The sequence below is a fragment of the Thermobia domestica genome, chromosome 13 (genome assembly GCF_964235325.1).
Source record: "Thermobia domestica chromosome 13, izTheDome1.hap1.1, whole genome shotgun sequence".
NCBI classification, from domain to species: domain Eukaryota; kingdom Metazoa; phylum Arthropoda; class Insecta; order Zygentoma; family Lepismatidae; genus Thermobia; species Thermobia domestica.
The window spans coordinates 142700677-142726300 of record NC_137466.1 but is presented as its reverse complement, the minus strand read 5'-3'; the positions used below and the strand labels follow the sequence as shown (position 1 = coordinate 142726300).

Sequence of the window (25624 nt, the reverse complement as noted above, 5' to 3'; positions counted from 1 at the left end):
ATATGTTAATATATACTAAGTCTGTCGATGAGCTCCCATAATATTGATTTAAGAATCCATTTTAGGACCTAAATAATTAACATATTTTTTGAATTATTCCTCGTCATCGATAATTTTATACAATTAAAATGGAATTAATTGTTAAATGAATATAAGAATGAGATGAAATTAATATATATATATATATATATATATATATATATATATATATATATATATATATATATATTGTAATTTATATATACGAGGGCTATTCGGAAAGTAATGTAACCTTATATGTAAAAATAGGTAGCGGTCCAGGATTCTTTCTTAAATTGTAACCAATTTAATTCCTCGTCAGGAGCCATTTATAAAACGATAGTATAAATTTTTTTATTGTAATTTTTTCTACTTTTATATCTTGGTTTTGGGCAACAGTGAATGAAAGTATGAAATCTGTCATGTAGAAGATTAAAAACGAATATGTCATTGTTGATTTTAAATATAAAGAAATAAGATTTAATCTTAGCAGCTGAAGATATATGTTGGTTTTCTGTGTATAATCGTTACATTTTGTTACCTTAAGAGCAGATAGTTGTTTGTTTAAAAACGTTGCTATGACAACTGAAAATGAAAAATATAATTAATGGAGTTTGGAGAATAAAGGTAATAACTGTTTAATTTGTCGTGCCTGATTTAATGTGATTTGACCGTTTTTATATATTTTAAGAAATACACGGACGGTGGGCTGGAATGTAACGTAAAATATATGTATAAGTTGATCGTTATATTTTAAATAGTGGTTCCAATATACGTTATATTTTAGATGGTGTTTCCGCCTGGGACGTTACACACGTAAGATAAAATACTGCTGAATAACTTCAAAACCACCACACATTGTTAGACTCAAGAGCAACCTGATGAGGATTATGGATGCCTCTGCAGGATTCGCTGAACACTGGAAGAGTTTTCACTTCTTGTGGAATGTAGTTAAATGTAGTTATGTATATAATCAATCAAAAAGCTGTAGACTTCGGCAGGTCTTTTTCGACATTGGCCTTCGTGATATGTATAAATTCAGCCTTATGATGTGTAAGATTCTGGATAGGAAACACTATGTACCATAACTTTGTACAATAAAACATTTCCTGAACAGGTGTTGAGGGAAGTGGGAGGTTCTGCATGAAGTAAAAAAATATACCTGCAACATCCTATCTCTCTTTGCATAGTGAACTGATTTCTTGAAGTTTAGAATAGATTTTTTTTGCTCGACGTTTGTGAATTAGAAGTTCAGCAGTGGGAGTTCTTTTGGCAACACCATTTAGCACAGGCGACTTTATTTTTTGACCTAGTTCTTCGCATTGTGAGCAGACATCCACTTGCAGCTGACCAAATCCGTAATCAAAGTTATCTTTAAAGAATTTCAAATAATACTTGTACTTCACGGTATCCTTAAGATTTGGATGCTCATTCAGAAAAAGTTCATATATTTTCTTACACGTTAAAGCTCACTCCAGGTAAGTTACAGGTGAGGTTATGTAATGAGCAACCGTAATGGGAAAAGAAGAAATATGTTGATGGATCTTGACATTTACATTGTTAGGTATTTGTTACGATTGTTATGCTTACCTCGGAAGTCAGTGGGGAGTTCGTTCTTCTCAACAAAATGTGCTAAACGAAATAATACTTTGTTGGAAACAGCATGAAAACTTAAAAATTCTTTTCTACAGACTTCAATTCATTTATTGCTGTTCTCCTTTATTGCAAAATACTTTTAACTCGATGTTATTTGTCTGTATGATTCTTTTACAGACCGATGTTTTTGAACGTCGTATCGCTCGATGAAACCCATTAAGTAGGTGTCTCTTTCGTTCTTACTTCTATCACTATAAACGCGCAAAATAATATTTTCTTCTTTTCATGAGTAAATTACAAAGTACCGTTTTTCTTACAACCACAAGATTTACCTGTTGCCTTCCTTTCAACTAGCCTGCCTTTATCAGTAACAAATTCTTTCAATTTATTTCTAGCTTTCTTCATTTTTCCTCTAAGATTTATATTGTTCCTACTCCGTTTCCTTACTGGCCTGTCTACATCTGATTGCGCCATTTTGTAAACTATTCTTTTTAACTCGGCAACAATTAACTGCTAGTTCAATTTGCACAACAATGCACTGCAATGAGGGAGAAAGGGAGGTGCAAGAAACACTAGTGCAGGCCTACCAACATACAAATAATCCTACAACATGCAGGCTAACCAACATGCGACAATCACAAAGCAAAAATTCCTCTTTTACTTGGCTATCCTAAGGTAGGTTTAATGCGTGCAAGAAGGAAAATATTCCTGGAATATTTTCCTTTTGTATGTCATTGAAAATTAAACATCTGAGTTTAACAGTAAAACATAAAGGAATATTTCCCTTGTTTGAACAGTTGGTGGGGTGGGTACAAAGAGAAAAATGGCTATCTCAGTTTCAAATGTCCAAAATGTGGAATGTTTTCCTTTTGCATTTCACCTATTCAATTTGGTTTAACGTATATGTTTTAATTTTCTATATTAAGTAAGTGTGATATAATTTTCTTGCATCCATAAGTGATGCATAAATGTTCTTTGCAAACCCAAACTGGATTCGATCCCATGCTAAAATAAGGAGCTCTATATAGGCCCGTAGCGTTAGCCATCAAGCCGTTTAAGCATGACTTAGCATAAAGCAGTACTCCATCTGTTTGTATCTGACTTTTATCTACCTATATATTTTTATATATTTTTTTCTTTTGTAAGGTAATATGACTGTATTCTGTATGTCTATTATATAGAGGTCTGTATATCCTTGGCGGCAACGTGATTAGTCTTCGTTGTGAAGCTACGAATGTTACTGCCTGTAAGAATGAAGGAAAAATAAATTCCTCTGCGAGCATAGATCGCGAGAGACGTATATACATAATGTATGTACCAAGCTGTGTGTAAAGAAAAACTTTCTTTCGGTGTTATTAGTACCCGAAAATTTGTTCGAGGAAGACAAAAAATAGCTATAGCTGCAAAACGAGATATCGAAATGAGGGAAAGGGAATATTCACAATGTTTAATTGTATATTCCATTATTGCACAAATGGATGTACCTCTGAGGAATCGAAAGAATAACATCAAAAGAATTGTTGAGTTTTTGGTGTTTTCTATCAAAAGTTCAATAAGGAAAATCATTAAAGGTAATGAATGAACTTTGGCGAATGCTACTGTTACTAATTTTGGCAAATATCAAACGGATTTAAATACTAGTAGTTAATCTCACTCATATGTACTTAAAGGAAAGAAGGAAATACATTAACATACTAAAAGATAATTTCATTTATCACTTTAATTTCTTTGTGTATATAATGGTGAAAAATATATCAATACAATATAATAAATATGTGTACATTGTTTTCCATAGTGATATTTGAAAACAAAACACTGAAGAGATGTTTGTGGAAAGCCATATAAAATGCTGAGCAATAATACAAATGCACACGCCCCTATACAAGTAGATATAATGGAAAATACAGATGAATGTATATTTGCTTATTAATGGTAAAGTAATACATTAAATATGAAGTATACGGTAGTTCGTGTATATGAGAGTAGTAAGTTAAAATATAATCTCTAATTAGCAGCTAATAGGTACATTGTATTAGTAGAAGTTATAATTTGTACTTAGAAACGTAAACATGGAAAATAAATATATTTCTTGTATTACTAGCAAATAGAACATCTGGAAGAAAATAATAGTTTAGTTTAATTACTCTTAAATATTGTATTAATACAATTTAGAGATTTAGCGAATCGGTAGAGTAATTAACTAAACATAATGGAATTTACTTATAAACAGATCTTAATAAATTTAAGGAAACACAACTTGAGTAAAAGAGAATGAGTAACCCATCACATTTTAATAAAAAATTCATCCGTATTTTATAGTGATCATATCGTTTATCTTACTAATGTTGAAAGTCCACACGTTAGTAACATCACTTCGTGTTTTGTACTCAAATACTGCTTTCTTGTTCACAAAATTAATCATTTTGAGCTTGCTGTTTTCAAGTAAATGAAACATGTACTCTTCTACAGGTTTATTAAGTAATACTAATGCCTACTTTACAATATTTCTTACTGCTGTTAATATTTAAGTAATAATTAAACACATTTATCAGTTCAAGAAAAAAGTTTAGTAAATAATATAAGCCTGTTTTTCACACACTTTGTTGTTTCAAAACGATATAATTTTGTTGTTATAACTTTTAAAAATAGTCAACATAATTAGTCATAATATGATAAGGCAAATATGCACAAATCTATTGATAATTGTATTTTTCAGTGTTTAAATGTGATTAAAAATGATTTCAATCATAGACTCATTAGTTTTAAGGTGTAGGAGCCTGAACGTTCATTGACACAGATACAAAACCTTTCATATCTGTGCCGACCCAATCATATTTTTATTGTTATGGTCATATTTCGTTCACGTTCTGCTACATATTATATTTCTACTTTCTTATTGAACTACGCAAGTCACCCTCTTCGCTGTTCCGACGAGAAATGGCTCACGTCTTGCACATAATATGCGTCGTTCAAACTTAAGTCTTTTTATATCAGAATGAGATTTAGTGACTTACAATATGCAAGAAATTTGAACATACAGTAATTTTGAGATGAAGTATAATGTTTCATCTAATTTTGATAGATAAATAAAAATTAAGTAGAGTCATCAGTTTGTTAACTATACCTGCCTAATGAAATTTAAAACTTAAGTTTATAGGAAGGTGTAGACACTTCTGTTTGATATGTGAAGCAATGACTAGTGAAGTCAACGCGTACCATTCACTTGTACACAGTGACTTGTCCTTGTAACTTTAAACAAGAACGAATGTAGTTTTGTTTTCTTACTCCACGTTAATACAACAACATTTCAATTTGTTATTGAAATCACCATCACTAAAGTCTCTTATCATTGTCCTTATCCAAATATGATTTTTAATGATTCTAAATAGTTATTTTTTCAAATGTTATGTGTGAATAAGAACTACCTACTCCTTGTTAGAGAAGTTTACACAATGTTCTCACAATTAGTATTGATTAATTAAGCTTTTATTTATTCTACACAATCATTTTCAATTCGCTTATGTATGACGCAGTGACGCTTAGAAAAAAAGCAGATTGAATTTCAATTACTAAAGAGGGGAAAAGATGAGGTTAGAAAATGGAAGGAGCGAGTGTTTCAAATATATGCATACAACTGGATCTGTCAGTACAGTGCTTCCAATTGTGACTCCTAAAGGTTTAATAACTTTTAGAATGTCATATTCTGTATAGAAGTATTTGCATCAATAGTGTAACAAGTGGGAGTTTACAGATTTTGTACCGTACTGAGGCAGGTACACGTTTCAATGTAGAGGGAAGTACAAGTATACGGGCTGCAATTTACACTGATTTTACTTATGGACCCCATGTATTGAAATGTATGGTCTGGTGACTTGAAACTGTTGTTTTTGTTGTTAAGTATGAAGATAGTTGTTAACGTAACGTTTTCATTTAAATAAAATCTTGTATTTTATTTGGAATATATTTTTGGAAGCAATCGCTTTAAACAGGATGTAGCTTCTTAACATGCTAGCAAGGTAGTTTTCTCCGAATGAATGTTTAATAGTGCGATAGACTTCAGTTGCCCAATGCAAAATTTAAATGCCATCTATGAACGTCTATGTGTGATATAATTCTCTAGGATAAAGTAAAGAGACATTGGTAAATATTTACTGTAAGAAATATGCAGACGCATAACATTGTGAAGAAAACTACTCAGTACCTATTGGCTCAGGTGTCTCAGAACTTTGCATTTTTCCGTGTGATGAAAACGTTTACAATTAAGAAAAACGTTAACCATATTACGAAGAATATTTGGTAATTTTGTATTGCAATACTTCAGCTCCATTTTACACTATCCTATTGATCATACATGAAACATATACTGCACTGTACATACATCTTTATAAATACGTAACTAAAATTGATATAATGTATTTGCATGATGTGAATTAAATTGACGTTATAATTAAACCTACAGTGTTGTGATATATAACGAATGCTAATTTCTCTTTAGTACACATACAAAATTACACATCAGATACGCAAACTCGTAAACAGTGATAGAGTGCTCACGTTTATCGAATAGGACTCCTGGTTCGATTACAGCTCATTACAAGTGAACTTTGTGGTGTACAACCTCAGTCTAAATGGGACCCTTCGATTTGTACCACCTTCCTCATTCGGCTACTTTATTCACTATCATCATCACTGTCTTTGTTAATCTCGGTGCATAATCATTAGCGGTTAAGCTTAAGAACAAAAATAAAAAGATACAGAACGAAACAATAAACGAAATGTGTAGTAGAAACAGGTTTAAACCTTCTTGGGTCTTGGCTTTACATTCCCCGTTCTGTTGATAAGAGTCAGCCAAAGAGGTTTGTCTGGAGCAGCGAACAGGTGTTTGGGATGAAGACCCACATCCTTTGGAGTCTTATCACATGTCCGTAGCTCAAAGTGGCTCAACATGTAAATGATGCAGACTTTTAACTCCAATAGAGCGAGCTGCTGACCTGAAATATATTAAAATATATTTTAATAAGTACTATTTTACATAAATTCGCAAAATCTTTAATCAAAATACAAATTAAGTAGAAAAGAAAGGAAATTATAAATTGTTTCTAATATCTTATTGTCAGTAAGCGAATGTTCTTTTATCGGTTAATATCATGCAATGTACCGGTGTTGTCCGAAAAAAAGTGAGAGGGCAACGCCATCTATCATTCTTTAGATCACGCTTCACCCTCCTTTTATTTCCCTGCCCTCTCCGATGAAAATACCACTGCTGGACTCTAGGAATCGTTATGAGACACTTGATATTGAAAGTGAACAATGGACATTATTCCTCTGTCACAGGTGGATATGAACAATCTAACCCTGCTATTTGTGTGAATGCGGTGTTTTATTTATTTTTGTTCAGGAATTTTAAAACACAATAGTGTATAAAAATATAAAGTGTTAAAAAGTCTAATCCCATTTGTTTGTTACTTGTTTTAAATCTGTAAGTATTGTGCTTGGTTACTTCGTTTGCCATTGTTTCTTCTTCTTATTATTATTATTATTATTATTATTATTTTTATTATTATTATTATTATTACTAGTAGTAGTAGTAGTAGTAGTAGTAGTAGTAGTAGTAGTGGGGGCAGTAGTAGTATTTAAGGATTATGTAATTTGCCGATTATCTTCTTGATCATCGTTAACCGCGCTGATAACTTTGGTGAAGAACGGTCTACAGCATTGCTAGTGGAGAACCGCTAGTTCTCATGAACGTCTCGTTGTGCTGTTGGAAATGGAGTTTTCATTTGTAATGTTAAAAAATAAAAATTTTATGAGTTAATAATCCTCAATTTCAGATTCGTACTCACCCTCTCCTAGAACTCCAAATCTGATATGATACCAATGTAGATAATATGGAAAAATAAGTACCTGGATTCCTGTCTTGTCTTGTGATAACAGAAAATAGTGAGGGAAATACAAGTGCTGAATCTAATTGTTCGAGTGATAATAATAGCCTGTCTCCTCTTATAATAAACAAAGTTATTACATATACAGCTGGGCAGATGAAAGCTGCTATTAAAATAAGAAATGAAAAATTGTTGTTCGACACAAATAATGATCAACAAACAGAAAACTACTTAAGTTAGATAAACTTCAAACTTCCGTTGAGGCTCACCGACTACTGAATGTTAGTCTTGGAGTAATATCATATTGGAATCTCTTGAATGGAAAAGACGAAGAGATTAAACCTCAACTAGCACACCAGTGTGTAGTTACAGTAGCTCGAATGAAAGTAAATAGATAGGTGAACTAATTTTGACATACTACTGTAATTCACCTTCAGTTTATCAACGATTTAAGAATTTCTGAAAGCTGAGGGATAAAAGTGCGCCACTACATACTTACCAACCTCCATTACTTTAGGTGTAACATTTCGAAAGCAAAAGAGCATCTTGTAATTTAACGTTGTTATGTGTCATTACTGTGCCTAAAAAGCCATGGTGTATGTACTCTGCAGCTATCAAGTCCTACTAAACGAATCCGAGAGCAGTTTATAGTTGAAAAAATGCAAAGGGAAGAAAATTGTTGGAAATAGATTGTTTCCAATCTAGAAAAGTGGATGGTTTGCAATCTGAGCAGTCGTTTGGGCACCACGTGGTGAGGCGTTCTACGTAACGTGAAAAAGCTATTTTGCTTGTTCAACAGTCTGTTCCCTTAAACCTTTACTGTATTACAGTGAGTTGTTGAAACGGATTTGAGGTATAATAGGTCCCCGCACAAAACAATGTGTACATTCACCGTGTCACTTTTGTTGTGCTGTAACGTTTATTAGAAAAATAGGCTGAAGAACTGGAAACATTACTCAGATACATGCAGATACACCCACTTTATAGATTCTTTCATCCAGTGTATGTCGTTTTTTCGAAGTATGTATATTATACTCTCCTCAGGGATGAGATTTTCGAGTGTAATATTGTCTCTATAGACAAGTTCTTTGAGGGCAATGCCTCCATGAAGACAAAGTCTAGGAGACATTGCACTACATCCAATTTTGAGGTAATTCAATACTTTCTTTGCAAAATTGCTCAGCTACAGCTAGAGTTACCCTTCTTTAGTTCAGATGTCTGATTTGGAAAACATACCGTATTACTAATAACACAATGCAACAAATTGCAAAGTAACAAAAACGTTTTCAAAAATGTGGAAGTTCTTTATGTATTTCACCTCCTGAATTCGAAAATGACACTCAAAATATCGTATTACCCACAGTTTTGGCAAATATCGCTTCCATTTGCGATTGATGACAATGCAATATAATGATATTACAATATATACGAAAACATCATTGAAGCTCAGAAGAGAGCATCACTTTCAACTGTTCAACAGTTCGACCCCTAGTGGCATACAGCAAACTCTCATATTGGAAATGGCGCTTCCTGTTCGTCACAGTGTTGTTTGAGGAAGGAAGTACGTGTTAGCATTAGTGTACAATGTATATTCAAGGCTGTGTAAACTCTGCTAACAGTTTTCGTAATATTTGTGGTGAAAAAGACGGAAGAAACATTACTGATTTCGTGAAAAAGGTCTACGAAGTCTATTTCAAAGTAAAACTAGGCTTACATCAACAAACCATGGACTCCACAGGTCGTGTGTGTTGTGTGTGCGTCAGGAAAGAAGAAGAAATCATTACGATTTGGCATTCCTATGGTCTGGCGGGAGAAACATATTCATATCGGCGGCTCCTACTTTTCCTCTTGTAAGATTACTGGTTTCAACAAGAGAAACAAAAAGACTATTGAGTTTCCGAACAACATTCGCTCATCGATTCGTCCTGTTCTACATGGCTCGGATATACCTATACCACAACATCCGCAGACATTAGATACTGACGACAGTGATGACATAGATACCGTGCAGGAGACGGAAGATACCGAGTTTGAAATAGGCAAAGATGAAGACCCTATTCTGTTTGAGGGGCATGAGATTCACACAATATTTTGCTCAAAAGGACTTGTTAGTATACTGCAGTGATGTACAAGGTCTCATGGGTCAGTTGAACATTCCGTACGGGCCAGGTGACTGGAGACTGTTTGTTGACTCATCTAAAAGAAGCCTTAAGGCAGTTCTGCTGCACATTGGTATTATGAATGCCCCTAATACCTGTTCTCCAGTCTCTGGACCCGAAGTATGCATATGACAATATGAAGGTGCTTCTTACTACCATACATTATGAGGATTAAAATGGGATGGTGTGTGGTGATTTGAAAGTGTTCGGTATGCTTCTGAGACAACAATCAGGATATACCAGGTTCGCTTGTTTCACTTGTGAATGGGACAGTCGGACTCGTGACAAGCATTGAGAGCAAAAACAGTGGCCCCGAAGATTGGAGTTGGTTCCAGCGACAAAAATATGAAGTGTGACCCTCTAGTGGAAAGAGACAGAATATTCTTGCCACCTCTGCATATCAAACGAACATTTTGCCAATTCATTACCTCAGTGTGGCAAATATTTCAAATATCTATGTAACAAGTTCCTCAATCTGTCAGACGCTAAGTTGAAAAGTGTGTTTACTAGTTCCGATATTCGCAAACTAATGCTGGATGAAAGTTTCCATCATTAAATGTATACCGTGGAGTGAGAAGCCTGGACTGCCTATAAGGTTGTGGTTCAAGATGTCCTGGGAAACAATCGTAGCCCAGATTATATAGACATAATTGAGAACATGCTCACCAAAATGAAAATCCTGAGATGGTCAATGAATTTGAAGTTACACTTTTTACATTCGCATCTCGACTTTTTCCTTCCAAATCTCAGTGTTGTAAGTGAGGAATAGGGTGGAAGATTCCATCAGGATATCAAGGGCATGGTACGACAATACCAGGGCACATGGGATGTTCCAATGATGGACGACTACTTCTGGATGTTTCACCGTGAGCACCTGGAAATGCCACATAAAAGGAAAAGCAGGGCCACGCCATAACCACTAAGAAAGGACGAAATGAATGAGCTTAATGCACGTTTTGTACCACATCCTCTGTATACATCTGTTCACAGTGTGCCTATTTCAATATTTTGTTGTTTTAAACTTATATTCTACTTTAGCATGATTCGTGTTGCATATATATGTGCTTCACATGTGTTAACAATATTGGAAACGTATATGATTTGTGCCAAAACAGTGGGTGATAGGATGCTTTGAGTGTCGTTTTCGAATTCAGGAGGTCGAAATACATAAGAGAACCTACTTTTGCGAAGATTTCTCTGCTGCACTGTGTAACGAATCACTCTACTATAGGAAACTCCAGTATAAAATCTTATCAGATGGTCACATAACTAGTTACATGATTTGTTCCTTTATATATACAAAAATAGACATTATGAACAACTGAAGGGAAGCAGACAAGTTACCAAATATGTTCAACAAGTATTAAAACAACTAAAGAAGTATTTTAATCAATACTGCATTTGTATCAATATTTCGATTTCATACTTACCAATACACATCCTGGGTCCTCCTCCAAAAGGAAAATAAGTAAAATTCTGCATATCTTTCTTATTACTTTCAGCAAATCGTTCAGGATCAAACTTATCTGGTTCTGGATAGTATTCCGGGTCTCTGTGAATACCATGCAGTGCAATGTATACTTGTGATCCCTTTTCAATAGTTACGTTTTCTCCGGGAATTGTATAATCCTTCGTGCAAGTTCTTGATATAAAGTTAACGGATGGATACATTCTTAGAATCTCTGAGAAAAAAGAGTTGATACAATATGTTAGAAATCATTCAATCAATGACTCCATTATTTAAAAATATAATTCACTATAAATTAAATTACAAACAGACAAAAAAGTCATAGACTGAACCATGGAATGTATTTAAGAAAGCCTAACTCTGGAGAATGCATTTTACACACAAACCTCAAATCAGCTACTTATTCCACTATCGCCTTTATATAGCTTCCCAAGGTGAGTGGCTTCTCCGAAGATCCACAGCATACCGAGGTACATATAAAAGACATTTTGATCTGAACGATTATCACTATCATAAGCAGTCCATCATGTACATTTCCAAACACCTCACAACCCATTTGAAACCGTATATTCTAAATTCAGAACTTCACATCAGCAATCCACACTAATTTACAAAGATTCTTCAGGAAATAATCCTGATTCCAGAAGATGAATTTATCGGAGTGCAGCTAACTTCGCGACTACATACGAATACTAATGCCGTGGTATCAATCTTCATAAACTGTGCCGCAGTCGGCCACAAACTCGTGTTGAGAAAGAACGAGGACCTTCGTCCTCAAGGAGATACTATATCAGATTGTGTTCTGTTCGAACATACTCGGCGTATAGAAAATATGTTTTGATGATAAATAAGGTCTGCAACTCAAACACACGGTAACAAATCCTAAGTGTGCTTAAGAAGAACGTCCTGAGTTTATAGTTATTTAACAAGGCCCACAAATTATTCATTTACCGGCTGCAACCGCCGGGTTATTGATGGAAGTAGCCTGGGACAGGCAGACTTCAGGACAAGACAGTCAGCTGTTGTGGAAGCAATAGTGTAAATTGAAGTAGTTGGAGGCGTTTGAAGGCACAATTTATGCCGGCTTTCGTGCCAATTGCTTCCAGAGATTATAGAATCTACAAACATGTCCCATTGTGAAGTAGATCACAAACTTCCACCGGACACTAACTCTTTTCAAGACCAGTAGTAGTTGGTGTGGTGATGTCCTTCTGGCGACGGAGTAGGTCTCCTGCCTAATTGTCTATACTTACCGACTTGTAGCCGGAGGGAATTTTGCTGACTGATGACTGTTGTGGTCTCCAAATACTTCGTTTGGTAGTATGATCGAAATCCTAGGAAAATGTTAACTTGCAAACACTTACACACTAACGGTGTACACTATAGCTTTCACCAACTTGAGAGTAAAGCGGTCCTATTAAGAACAAAAGAACCTGAAGGTTATATCTGCTGCTTAAAAGACAAGGCTTGCTTGAGTAATTAAAAAATACTGCATGTGCACGGTTAGTTCCTACCAATAGGAACTTATCTGACAACCTATCATTGTAACGCACCTTCTCCTGACTTCCAGCACTGGTTTTGACGTAGTCTCAGTGCTTGGTAAATCAACTTCTATTCCTGTCCAGTAGTAGGTCCAATCGATGATCAATCTGAACTGCTAACAGTAGGGGATTAGTTCTTCTGGTTCGTTCTCCGACCTTTAAATATGCATCTCAGTTTTTTCTAAATATAGAATCTAAATGTGGGATGATAATCTCAGACTGGTGAGTTTTATCCATTTACACACTCCCAAAGGGTATCTCCTAGTAAGATAGTGAAATCGGTTATTGATCCAAATTCGGTCGCTATTGATCCAAAAGGTTACCTTTTACCTAAAACCACCTCAGATAAATGTTTTCCCTCTACTCCCTCTCCTTACCGAATTACGTTCAAAATAGCATATTTTTAAATTTTTATGCGGGTGCTAGAAAAAGTTTGAAATTTCCACAGATTGTAGATACTATCTGAATGCAAATATGCATCTTTTTCCAAAACCATAGCTGCGTATTTTCTTTGCATTTTTGCGTGTTCAAAATTTCAAAAAAATGTAGAAAAAAATATTTTTTTTGGGGGGGGGACACGTCACTGATTTTTTGGTTAAAAGGTTTGTTATACCCTTAAGTACAACATATGATTTTTCGGGGTCTGAAAGTGACGGTAACATTGTCAAAAGGAAATAAAACTGAAAACAAACGTGTTATTCGCACAGTTTTCCCATCATTTTAGGACCCTCAAGGGAGCCTTCAAACCATCCTTTACCGAAGATCACAATTTGCATTTCTCTTGTGTCCCTTACGCTCCTGTCGTTCTTCGGTTGCTTGGATTGTGTCCATTTCGGAACAGAAACATCAAATATATTTCCGTAACAGTGCTTCCACTGCAACAGACTCTTGCACAACGATGTTACACACACCTCGCGTCGGCTCCTCGTATCTATCAGTGCTTGCTTCACTTTCCGCACACAGTGGCGCTCTTTACCGGTAGCGCTCTCTACCACGAACTGTGTGTAACTTTGTTGTGCAAGAATCGTTTGAAGTGGAAGCACTGTTGCGGATATATATTTGGTTTTAGTGTTCCGAAATGGACACAATCGAAGCAAGCAGCCGAAGAACGACAGAAGCGTAAAGGACACAAGAGAAATGAAAATTGTGAACTTTGGTAAGGATTGTTTGAAGGGGCACTCAACTTGAGAGTTCTAAAATGGTGGGAAAACTGTGCAAATAACACGTTTGTTTTCAGTTTTGTTTCCTTTTGACAATTTTGCCATCACTTTTAGGCCCCGAAAATAATATATGTTGTACCTAAGGATATAACAAATTTTCTAACCAAAAAATCAGCGACGTGTGGCCCCCATTTTTCTTTTAAAATTTTCAACAAGCAAAAATTAAAGAAAATACGCATCGATGGTTTTGAAAAAACTGCACATTTACATCTAGATAGTATCTACAAACTGTGAAACTTTCAAAATTTGTTGACAACCCCCACTAAAATAATGAACATTTATTATAGGATAATTCGTTAAGGGAAGTCAAAATTTGTTGGGAGGTAGTTTTAAGTGAAGGGTAATCTTTTGGGTCAATAGCGACCCAATTTGGATCAAGGGCCGATTTCACTATCTTATCGGGAAAGACCCTTTACTATTGCTATTTGTCGCCGATTATTACCGTTTTATTTCAGAATTCTGGCAGATAGCTTCTTGCGAATGCTAGGAGGCAGAAATTAATAAATTACGACACTGTATGTTACTAGTAGACTAACTTAGTGAGTATAGGAACTGGAAAATAGATTGAGAAACATAAATCGATAGACAGTACCAAAAATTAGATTCTGCTTCTCTTTCAACCTTCATACTGACAGTGAGGAGACTGGGAATGGAATCAGGAATGCGACCGTCAATTGTAAAGTTTAAGCACACAATTGTTATGCAAACCATGACAACCTTAGTAAGAAATAACCAAGATACTTTCAAAACTTTCCAACAAAAATAGAATAAAAAAAAAGTCCAGCGTTTGCTGGCAACTTACTAGTGATAGTCTGTTAATTTATGGTTTCCTGTTAAGATTTCTGTTAGCTCGCGCAGTCTATATAAATAGTGCTGTGTTGAACAGATAGAAATTTGAGTCTCTACTGCTCTAATTATAATCACCGAGTATTGTATAAAGAAATGTGACTTTTGTTTTAGGTATACCATACTCGCTTTGATTATTGGATATATCTACTTATACAGATAAATCCGACGTAGTAATGCTTATGGAACACGCTGCTTTATTATACCCTGCCACCCGGGAGAATGTACAACGACTTGATTTTAGATTTTGTTCTGATTGCTTGATTTCATATTATTTTGCAACTTCTTTATTAAAATATCTTTGTAGACAGGTAAAGTCATGATCGGTAGTTAAGTTAATGAAGCTTGTCGTTGAAAACAAAACGGATTGTATGTGGTCAGTAATGAATTCTCAAGTCCACTAAATACAAAAACTTGAAAAGCAAGATGAATTTAAGTAGTGCACGAATGTAAATTCTGCATTTTGAGAAAAAATATGGTAATCTAAAATACACTACGGATATCTGATTTGTTGATGACCATTATCATTATTTATTTTTTAGATAGGTAAGAATAGTTTGAATTTTCTAAATACTTTACGGATTCTCCTGTTATACGGTGCTCTTTATCTAGAGGTTAACTGATGTTAATCAAAATATATGGATTGTATATTTTCATATCTGAGACCATAATTCAATTATTTATATTAAATGTTCTACAACTCAACAAGCTTGTAACAGAAGGTTAAAGATTATCGTATCAAGTGTAGCCTAAATGTTTACATAAACAACTGTACGGAACAACAATATTATGAGGACAGTAAGAACACTTGAGTATGCACAGTACTATTTTTTTTTGTCTCGCTTCTAAACAGTTTAACAGAACATATGTTATTAAGAATTCTTCTTTAGAAAGCTCAATCTTTATTTTTATTTTTTACTCGACATCCTGAAACTTATGTCGAAGGAAGCACGTTATAATAAGTTAGACTCATGTCCTCTGGTTATTTCAAAAGTAGAAACGATTAATAGGATGTGTGCAGCTAAGAGCAGAAAGGGAGAAGAACAAGAATTAAAGGAAAATACATGCCAAGTTCCTTTTTTGGTGTGCATAAGAGACTGTAATATTTAATGTAAATTAGGGAGAACACAATATAGTTGACAACACAATCTAGTGGTTTCCTCACCAAGAACATTAAATTTAAACTCATATGTTCAATCGTCTCCAACATGTTAAATTAACCTATCTTCTATTAATCTGTCTTCTATTAACCAGTCTTAACTTACTACTTATCTCTTCACTCAGTATATCTATTAAGAAGACGGATTATTTTGTGACATTACTCATGATTAATTACAAGATGGGAGAGTTCGCAGGGATTTCCCACGACTCATGCTGCCTGTAAAACTAGGTTTTGAGTGGTAAATTGATAACATCACGATAATTGACAACAATATTATCACAATCAGGTTTCGGGTAGATGGCTCAGTAGTAGAGTGTTCACCTATGGAGCATGGGGTCCTTGCTTCGATCCCAGCTCGGGCCAAGTGAACTTTATGGTGGACAAACAACATGTGCGTGGGTTTTCCCGGTTTTCTCTCACTTGCTTCATTCTACCATTTCCTTCATTTCTTATTATCGTCGTCTTCTTTAGCATAGCTGGCAAAATTATTGGGAGTAAAACTTAAACATTTCACTTCCATAATTAGGTTTGTTGTAAGTCCGAACAAAAATGAAATCGTGAACATAAGAGCAGAATAAATGTTGGTTAAACAAGAAACCCACGTTACATTACATTATAAGAAAAATCACGTTAGTACGTATATTTCGTTTTCTGATTATTACCTTTAAAGCATAGAAAATATGGAAAGCTTTCCCACTATAAGTGACAGTAACGTTATATGTGAATTAATCAAAATTTGATTTTTGACAAGGGGTGTTCCAACAGAAACTTGAGTAACTTCTATGAACGGTGTTCTAATACGCGGAGTTCCTTACCAAACCAAAGGGATATTACATAAAGTTTCGTAAATGATTTTGTTTGATTTTATAGAAACGTAGAAAGTAACATAAACCAGGACAGTTGTTTGAAATATACAATATGAGAGAGAATTCAACGGGCCATTTCTCTATAAATCTACGTATCCATTGCAGTAGCCTTGAACAAGCTAAGTAGTGAATGTACATTGCAAAAGTGTAATTTATAAAATACAATATAACTAATATGGAAACCAAGCACGAAACAAATTTAAACGGTCATTTGTCGAAAACAAAAAAGTTATCCACATGTTGAAGAAAATATTATAGTCTTTATGTTAAATAGTACTTTCGCTTTTCTTATGAGATTGACCTTTGAATCGAAAACGAATCAGAATACGATTGAGTCAAACGAGAGTGTTATCACAGCTACTAAAACTGATTTATGTGCTTTGAAACATCGCTATAAAATGTTTACCTGATATGACTTTCTCCAAACCCAGAAGATTGTTTACTCCTTCGAATGTAATACTCCCATCACATTCTTCTAGATAGTCGTCAATTTCTTGTCGCAGGTTGTCCTGAATCATATTGTTTTGTGCTAGTTCATAACAAGTAAAAGCTAAAGCATTTCCAGTTGTTTCGTATCCAGCTACCAGTATTCCACCTGAAAATCCTATTAGAACTGGGTCTGAAATATCCACAAAAAAATTGGAAAGAAACCTAAGAAATTAGCATTTGTTAGAGTTGTTCGTTATAATGCAATCACTACTCAAACCACGAAAATAGTTTTGTAAAGTTTGTACACCACATCAACTTGTAATTGTAGTGTTATCTTTTAACGTAATTGTATAAAGTAATCAATCTATTTTTATAACTGAAAAGTTTAAATCATAAATTTTTAAATCTTACGAGACATGTATAGTCAGACGCGAGCAACCAACTGAAATTAACTTGACACAGATTATTATGCTCGGTGACTAAACGAAAAACAAAAACTACCGTAGTATGCGTGATGATTACTGTAGCTAATGCTTTCAGTGATGCAAAATCGTTAACATAGCAACTCTAAGAGTAAGTTAAAGGAGTTGCTCGTAAAAATAATATTATATTATTTTCTTTTGATAATTTTAGGAAATAAAAAATACAGCAACTTACCAACTTCAACATCTAATATTTCTTCATATTCATAATTATTTCTCCTGTAATCATTATTTTTGTAATCTCTTTCCTTTCGTAGCTTACTCACCATAGCAGTAACGTCTTTACGAAATATCTTATTATTTTGTCTAATATTCAATGCCTTATTCAAAATTATAGTGAACACATTATACAAATATGCTTCAGCTATCGTAATTCTAAATATTCGTAAAATTTGCGGAATGAAAATCATACAAAAGAATGGCAAAATCCTCCTCCAAGATGTGTTTGTAGCATCTTTGGCCATTTCAAGGAGTTCAGAATTTGTGAAAAGTTTGAAATCAACTCCAAATGCGAACGTTACAATTCCATATAATGTATAGTTTTCGCAATGTTCTTTGATTTCAACATGATTTTTAGAACTTCTATTATTCACAATGTCGTCCATCGTGACTTCAGCACACTCACAAATTGAGGAAAACGAATCTTTAATTCTCGCCAGAGTAAAACATGTGGTGAAATATTTCCTGAAAAATCTCCATCGGTTTCCCTGCATCCAGAAAAGTGTGTTGGAAGCTATAGGATCTGCTATGGTATCCGGACGATAACTCCAATCTGTAAAATGTTCGAAATCTTTCACCAAAATATGTTTGATTAATTCAGGATCTCGCACTAACAGACATGGCCGAGAACCAAGGAAGAACCCACCATACCGATGTCCATTTAATTTAGCATGAATTTCAGCAAATTGTTGACCCAAACTCATTTTTAACATCATCAAGTTCTTGAAATTACCGAATATCGGAAATGGTTTTAAATAATGGACGCCTTTCTTTTCCCAATGTTTAAAATGCCTCGTGACGTATAAATAGAAAATTATAAGAAGTATCACTAAAGTTGTAAGTGTCACCATTACACTTGCTGGTGGCGTATTCATTGTAGAACCGCTGTTGAAATCAGAATGATCTAGAATATAGCCCTGAAATGAGAGTAAAATATATAAAAGATTTACTACACAAGTGTTGTTACATAAAATAATTTAATTACCTATCTTAGTTAATTAAAACTAATATAACCAACAAGGATTTGACTTTTGTTAACTTTCATAGTGAGAAAAAATCTCTTAATATTCCACTTCTTTTGTTCTCCATTAGTTACTGGGAATGGTGTGTGTCTTTAGCAACGAGAATTAGAGTGAACCTACAGCTTATCTTGAGATGCAAACATCGAAAGGCCTCCCACAGCACCAACAATTAATCTACCAATTTGAAGTGTGAGATAAGTTAACTGATACCTAATACAGAAAGAAGAAAATCTGATCAATTAAGTGTGTTTAAATAACGGTTGCATAAAACATCGGTATTTCTTTGAACGAAATCAAGAAATTAAATTTTTATGAATTTCTTTTTGTTAATGAAATTATCATTACGAGAGATAGTAAGTATAAACTTAATTTTTATCTTTAATAGTGTATGTGTGTGTGCTTGTGTGTGTGTGTGTCTATGGAGAGATGTTCGATATATAGGATTTAACTACGTAAACTAAGTTGTACAGAGATTGATCTTTACCACACACCTAGTGCCATGTGTTTCCCAGTTTTAGATTTTAGGCTTGGCAGATGTGGGTGTAAGAAATGTATGAAAACTTACGCGCGTTTCCCGCAGATTTAAAGAACATCTTACCTATAAACATTCCACAATACGTCGTGGTTGTGCAATCCCACATAACAACATAGGTTAAAGTAGAAATGGATAAGGACATTTAATCCTCTCTTTTAATCATGGTAGTGAGTTAAGAGCAGTCAACGGCGGGTGTTTACTCTTCTTATGCGTGCTAGAAATTAAAACCGGCAATTACACATGTGGTATATGTATTCATGTCCGCTATATGTAGTAATCTCCGGTACAATTAGGTATTGAAATTTGAAATTTAATAAAAACGGTCTGTATATATCAGTTTTGCTTATAAGACTGACATTTATAATACCGGTCTCTGGCCAGGCAAAAACTCTGTTTCTAGCCGTTCGCGATATCTCCAAAATTATTAGCCGTAAAAAATTAACATAATGTAGGAATCGTCTTCATGTAATACTTATGACAGTGAAACAGAGCTCTAAGAAATGTGAAGCCAAAAAGGAAAAAGTGATCTTGCAAATATTATTTGGTGTTCATAACACCTCAGAAACAACTGAAAAAGAAAATTGAATTAGCGTATAGATGGTTACATTAGACACATATTGTAAAGAAATGCGAAACATGGTGGTTATATGACTGTTGAATGAGTTTATCATCAGTTCTTCGAATCTGGGTTATATCGGGTATTGCAAAATAAGTGTTACAACTCTTGGGAGGTGACTCCTGACACTGAGACAAGAAAAAAAGTTCTCTTGAACTTTCGGCTATCGGACATAGTTTCAGATCTACAAGGTGCCGAAAGCGTGGGAAAATGACTTTCGGACGCCAATAGTTCGGAAACTATCCAACGTAAAGAGGGCGGGTAAAAAATTCACTGAAGAAGTCATACCTGCTGTATTGAATTTTGGATGTTTCACAATCCTACCATGCACGCGCAAGGGATTCCCCAAAGGAACGTAGGGAGTCCCGTATGATCTGCCAAATGAAAATTGGTCTAAATGGATATGAATTGATAGGGTTTCTACCAGGTAACATTAATTCGTTTGTATTAAGTCGATATCTGGAACAAATACAAAATGGCGGACACCTTCATGCCCGTTGTGTGTGGTTGCATAATCGCCAGGTACGGATGCTGGCCAACAGTGACGTTCTGAGTATTAAGTGTAACGAATTTGTACTCAAATGCTCTAGAAAGACATCTGGAGTATCGGTAGAACACAACAGATGAAGCAGGGTGATTCACATGTGTGGAAACACGTAACGAAAAATGCTCAGAGATGCACTCATACTCAGTAAACGTGATTTCAAAGCGTCGGAAATGTAAGGAATAGCTTCAAGAACATGAAAGCTGTTGTCAATTCCCAATAATATTTCATCAATCTGATGCAATATGATCTGCACGGTTGCATACCAATAAGGATGCAACAACTGAGGCAAAGTTGAAATTGTGCAAGGGGACTCACTAAGAAACTGGGTAAACTCAAGGAATGTCAGTAGTGGGATCGCATGAGCGATATTGAAATGTGGCCAATGTGTGTTGATATCAACATGTAGCTAATGGACAAATGTCAACATGTCGCACCACTGTTGGGACACCGTCCCACGTGCAAAAATTAGGAAAATAACGTTGTAGATTCTGCTATTACATCTGGTGCACTTTTTGGTAGAACGTAACTAAAACCCGATTGTATCAATGTCCCTCTTTGTTTGGGACATTGTCCCACAGTCGACACATGAAAGATATCTCTTAACCCATTGATCAAAATCTGATAGACCGTGAATATAACAAACTTGTATCATGTCCCAAGCCTTCTGGAACATATGACGTACTCGAAATATAGGAAAATACCTCCAGAAATTCATATCTTACATACAGTGCACATGCCAAGACAAAGACGAAAACGAACCAATTTGGCACATGTAACACTACTGCTGGAACACCATACATATGGAAAACAAAACGACATGAGAAATAGGAAGAAACGTCTTAAGGTTGGTTTAAAGGAACAAGTTTTGCCGATAGGTGTTACTACAGTTTTCGTATCTCTCTCGTGTATTTTTACCTTTCACGAAAATTTACAATTTCCCAAAATGTACAAATTTCAGCCTAGAGACTTGACCGGATTGTTGAAATGGCTGGATTGTTGAATGTATATCCAAACCTTTAACAATATAACTATTTCAACAATGAACAAAGTTCTAAATGAAAAATCGGCACGGACTGTTGTATTTGATAGGGTATGAAGTTCCTTTTCTAAAAAAATTGAAGTCTCTAGGTTGAAATTTGCAAGAGAAATTGTAAAGTTTCGTGAAAGGTAAAAAATACACGAGAGAGATACGAAGACTGTAGTGACACCTATTGGCAAAACTTGTCGCTTTACACCACTCTGATTGTTTACAACTGTGCAGTAGGAGTAACAAAATGAAACACACAAGCATGTCGGAGGTTGTACAAGAGCACTTGCCAAATAAAGTGTGTAATCCTGAAAGAAATGAATTCAGAAAAAGTGAGGCTCCGTCGAAGCCTCAGGGCTAGAGCGCTCGCTTTCGCTTCCGTGGTCGTGTTTTTCAATTCTACTTGGGGCCCAAGACCTCAGATTCAAGACCTGAGTAGTTATTTTCCTATTTCTCGTACGTGGGACGGTGTAGCAGCAGTAGTGCGACATGTTGACATTTGTCCATTAGGTACCTGTCGATATCAACACACATATTGGCCACATTTCAACATCGCTAATGCGATCCCACTACTGACATTCCTTGAGTTTACCCAGTTTCTTAGTGAGTTCCCTTGCACAATTTCAACTTTGCCTCAGTTGTTGCATCCTTATTGGTATGCAACCGTGCAGATCTAATTGCATCGCATTGATGAAATATTATTGGTGAATTGAGAATGGCTTTCATGTTCTTGATGCCATTCCTTACATTTCCGACGCTTTGAAATCACGTTTACTGAGTATGAGTGCATCTCTGGGCATTTTTCGTCGTGCATCACCCTGCTTCATCTGTTGTGTTCTACCGATATTCCAGATGTCTTTCTAGAGCATTTGAGTACAAATTCGTTACACTTAATACTCAGAACGTCACTGTTGGCCAGCATCCGTACCTGGCGATTATGCAACCACACACAACGGGCATGAAGGTGTCCGCCATTTTGTATTTGTTCCAGATATCGACTTAATACAAACGAATTAATGTTACCTGGTAGAAACCCTATCAATTCATATCCATTTAGACCAATTTTCATTTGGCAGATCATACGGGACTCCCTACGTTCCTTTGGGGAATCCCTTGCGCGTGCATGGTAGGATTGTGAAACATCCAAAATTCAATACAGCAGGTATGACTTCTTCAGTGAATTTTTTACCCGCCCTCTTTACGTTGGATAGTTTCCGAACTATTGGCGTCCGAAAGTCATTTTCCCACGCTTTCGGCACCTTGTAGATCTGAAACTATGTCCGATAGCCGAAAGTTCAAGAGAACTTTTTTTCTTGTCTCAGTGTCGGGAGTCACCTCCCAAGAGTTGTAACACTTATTTTGCCACACCCGATATAAACAGAACTGATTTCGAACCTCATGTAGCTAGGGCAACAGTGAACGCTGTGCACCAGATTGACTTAAACTTTTTGATTACCCTCGTGTATTAGTAAATATAATGCCATTCGGTTAACCTAGACTTCGAAAACGTTAGATAATAAGGAAAATGTTACATTCAACACAGTAAAATTTCTGAAATTTCACACCTTATACTCAAATTAACGTAGTAAACAATATCGAGAACTCAAAATATATATTTTATTAATTATTAAGTATTGTCATACTTACAATGATTAACATGTATCAGCACCAACAGCACAATTTACGGTAAAAAAATAGTATCAGAAATACAAAGAAAAGCGGTTGAAAATATCTTATATCACAGATCATAATGAACTCAATTGTATTGCAGAATGCACCATATGAAGTTCTCCTACAAGTATTTGCTTGGAACAAAATTTCATGGTATTTTTTTTTTTTTTATCCATAAGCTTAAATGTTACAAACGTGTTTTAAGGTAAATGTTCTAATCTGAGTATATGTACTGAGTAGACCATTTATCTTGAAACACCGTCGTAACTTTTAAACTATTAGAGCAAAAATTATTCAAGATCGTAAGATAGATATCTTCGAGAGCAGGTATTGTTGGAAACATTCTACAATACTACATGGTTAGCAGTGTTTCCGACCCCACATAATATTGTTCGGGTTTCAAGTTATCCATCGAGCTATTATGTACTTCGAATCTACATATTCAGAAAAAAAAAACTTATAGTAAAATTCACAACATACAGTGTTATAAAAATGGTATAGTATCACAAAATCCATAAACGTCCTAATTTTGAACGCCTCTACAACAGTAATAAGGCAATTGATATGTGCATGTCAAAGCGTATCTGATGTATCTTAACATGGCCATAGTATGATGGATTTTTAACAAGTACTAATAATGTTAGAAGGGATTGAAAATGTTACATTCTACAAAAGGTTCTAAGCTCGGGGTCGTGGATAAAAGACTATTTTTCCTGGAAGAGGAAAAGTTTACCTCTACCCCCTGTGGCTTAGCAACCGCAAACTGCACTGGAGGTCGCGAAGGACTCAATGATGTCAGATTTCTAAACTGAATGAACTGGTTTCCATTCCAGATTGTCATATGAGAACAGCAGAAGTAAAAACTTATTTTTTATTCAACCTAGACCCAACTTGCATTACGTTAATATTCGAAAATTTTCGATAAAGTGATATGTTTATTTATTGCAATTAAAAGATCTGTGAGGAAAATGAGCTAAAGAGGAATCCCATTTTTTAAAAATGGATCATAATTTCTTCAGGATGACAGTTTTTCAAAGAGAAAGCATGGATACCGAAAAATGTATGCACTTAAAAGGTAGATATTTATTCTCAATTTCTGGAAGAGCCTAGCCTTTGGCGCTATAGTTTATAACTTCAAGTAGGTGGTAGGGTGATTTTCCTTTTTTCCCTTTATAGTTTTCCGATTTTTGCAAACCATAATAAAACGAATCATATATTTGTAAATTTAAGCATGAATCGTTTGAAATTTATATATAAAGAAAGTAAACAAAGACAGTACGACTTATGTCTTCATCCACGGTTGAATAGCAACACACACATAAAAGAGCTACAAGCTAAAACTTTTTTTGTATCGTTTTGAAAATTGAAGAAACGAAAAGAAAGAAGTGAAAATCAGCTTTCTCAATAAATTTCGTTCCTTATAGAACGCTATAATTTATTGTTTATGACCAACAATGGTTTTCAACGGTTGTCAGTCCGTAAGTTTGAGTCCTCTACTTTCGCTCGACATTTTGTTCGAAGATATTGTAGTATGCTGGTGGTGTCTACGTATTTTATCGCTGATTAGAACCGTGTAATTTCTTTCGGCGGTACCAGATGATAAGCACCCTGGTCCTTCTGACCAGAGAAGTTAAAGTAACAAAAAGAAGAATCGTGTACTTGGAAGTGGAGCAAAGCAGAGGAAACAAATCATGAAAGTTTCAGGGGCCTGAAGGGGCCGAAGGGGGCTCAACTCCTAGCTACTCCTAGCTAGGGTCTGGTTTCGATATGAACATTGGTTAAGAAATCCCGACGATATGTATCTTTTTAAATTAATGCTAATAATTCAACATTTATTCCCATAAATCATTTAATTTTCTTATTACCAAGTGCAAACATTGACGTACATTACTTTCAAAAGTCAAGGATAAAATTACTTAAAAATCGGGAAAAGTTTCGAAAGAAAGGATAAAGAATTATTTCAGAATCGAGACAAGACGAGACTTCTTCAAACTTATCAAGACGTCTCATGGACAACGCTAGTCAAGGCTGAATTAAATCGTTTTTGCGCGTCCCAAAACCAGTGCCTTACTTTAATCAAAGGAGATCACATATCGGAATAATATAAAATAATTCTAAACAACATTTATTTAATATCACCAGTTTAATGGCTTCCATGATGAAACCATAGACCCAGCCCAAGTCACTAACCTTACGATACGTTTTCGTGTAAGATTTTTGCACTCAATTGAATTACATTGATTTCAATACAAAAGTAAAGTATTTACAGATATTCTCAACAGCTAGTTTTCAATTTTATTTTAAGTTTCGGTACTGAC

General features: G+C 35.0%; 1 protein-coding gene across 1 annotated transcript; it reads right to left on the bottom strand.

Annotated features, from left to right (window-relative positions):
* Nucleotides 1-6408: 6408 nt before the first annotated feature.
* LOC145667802 (cytochrome P450 6l1-like) lies at nucleotides 6409-24147 on the bottom strand. Its single transcript, XM_081735235.1, has 5 exons — nucleotides 24040-24147; nucleotides 17845-18805; nucleotides 17165-17377; nucleotides 11086-11337; nucleotides 6409-6605 (listed from the first exon to the last, which is right to left on the bottom strand). The coding sequence occupies exons 1-5, from the start codon at nucleotides 24145-24147 to the stop codon at nucleotides 6409-6411; spliced, it is 1731 nt and encodes a 576-aa protein (XP_081591361.1).
* Nucleotides 24148-25624: the final 1477 nt, after the last annotated feature.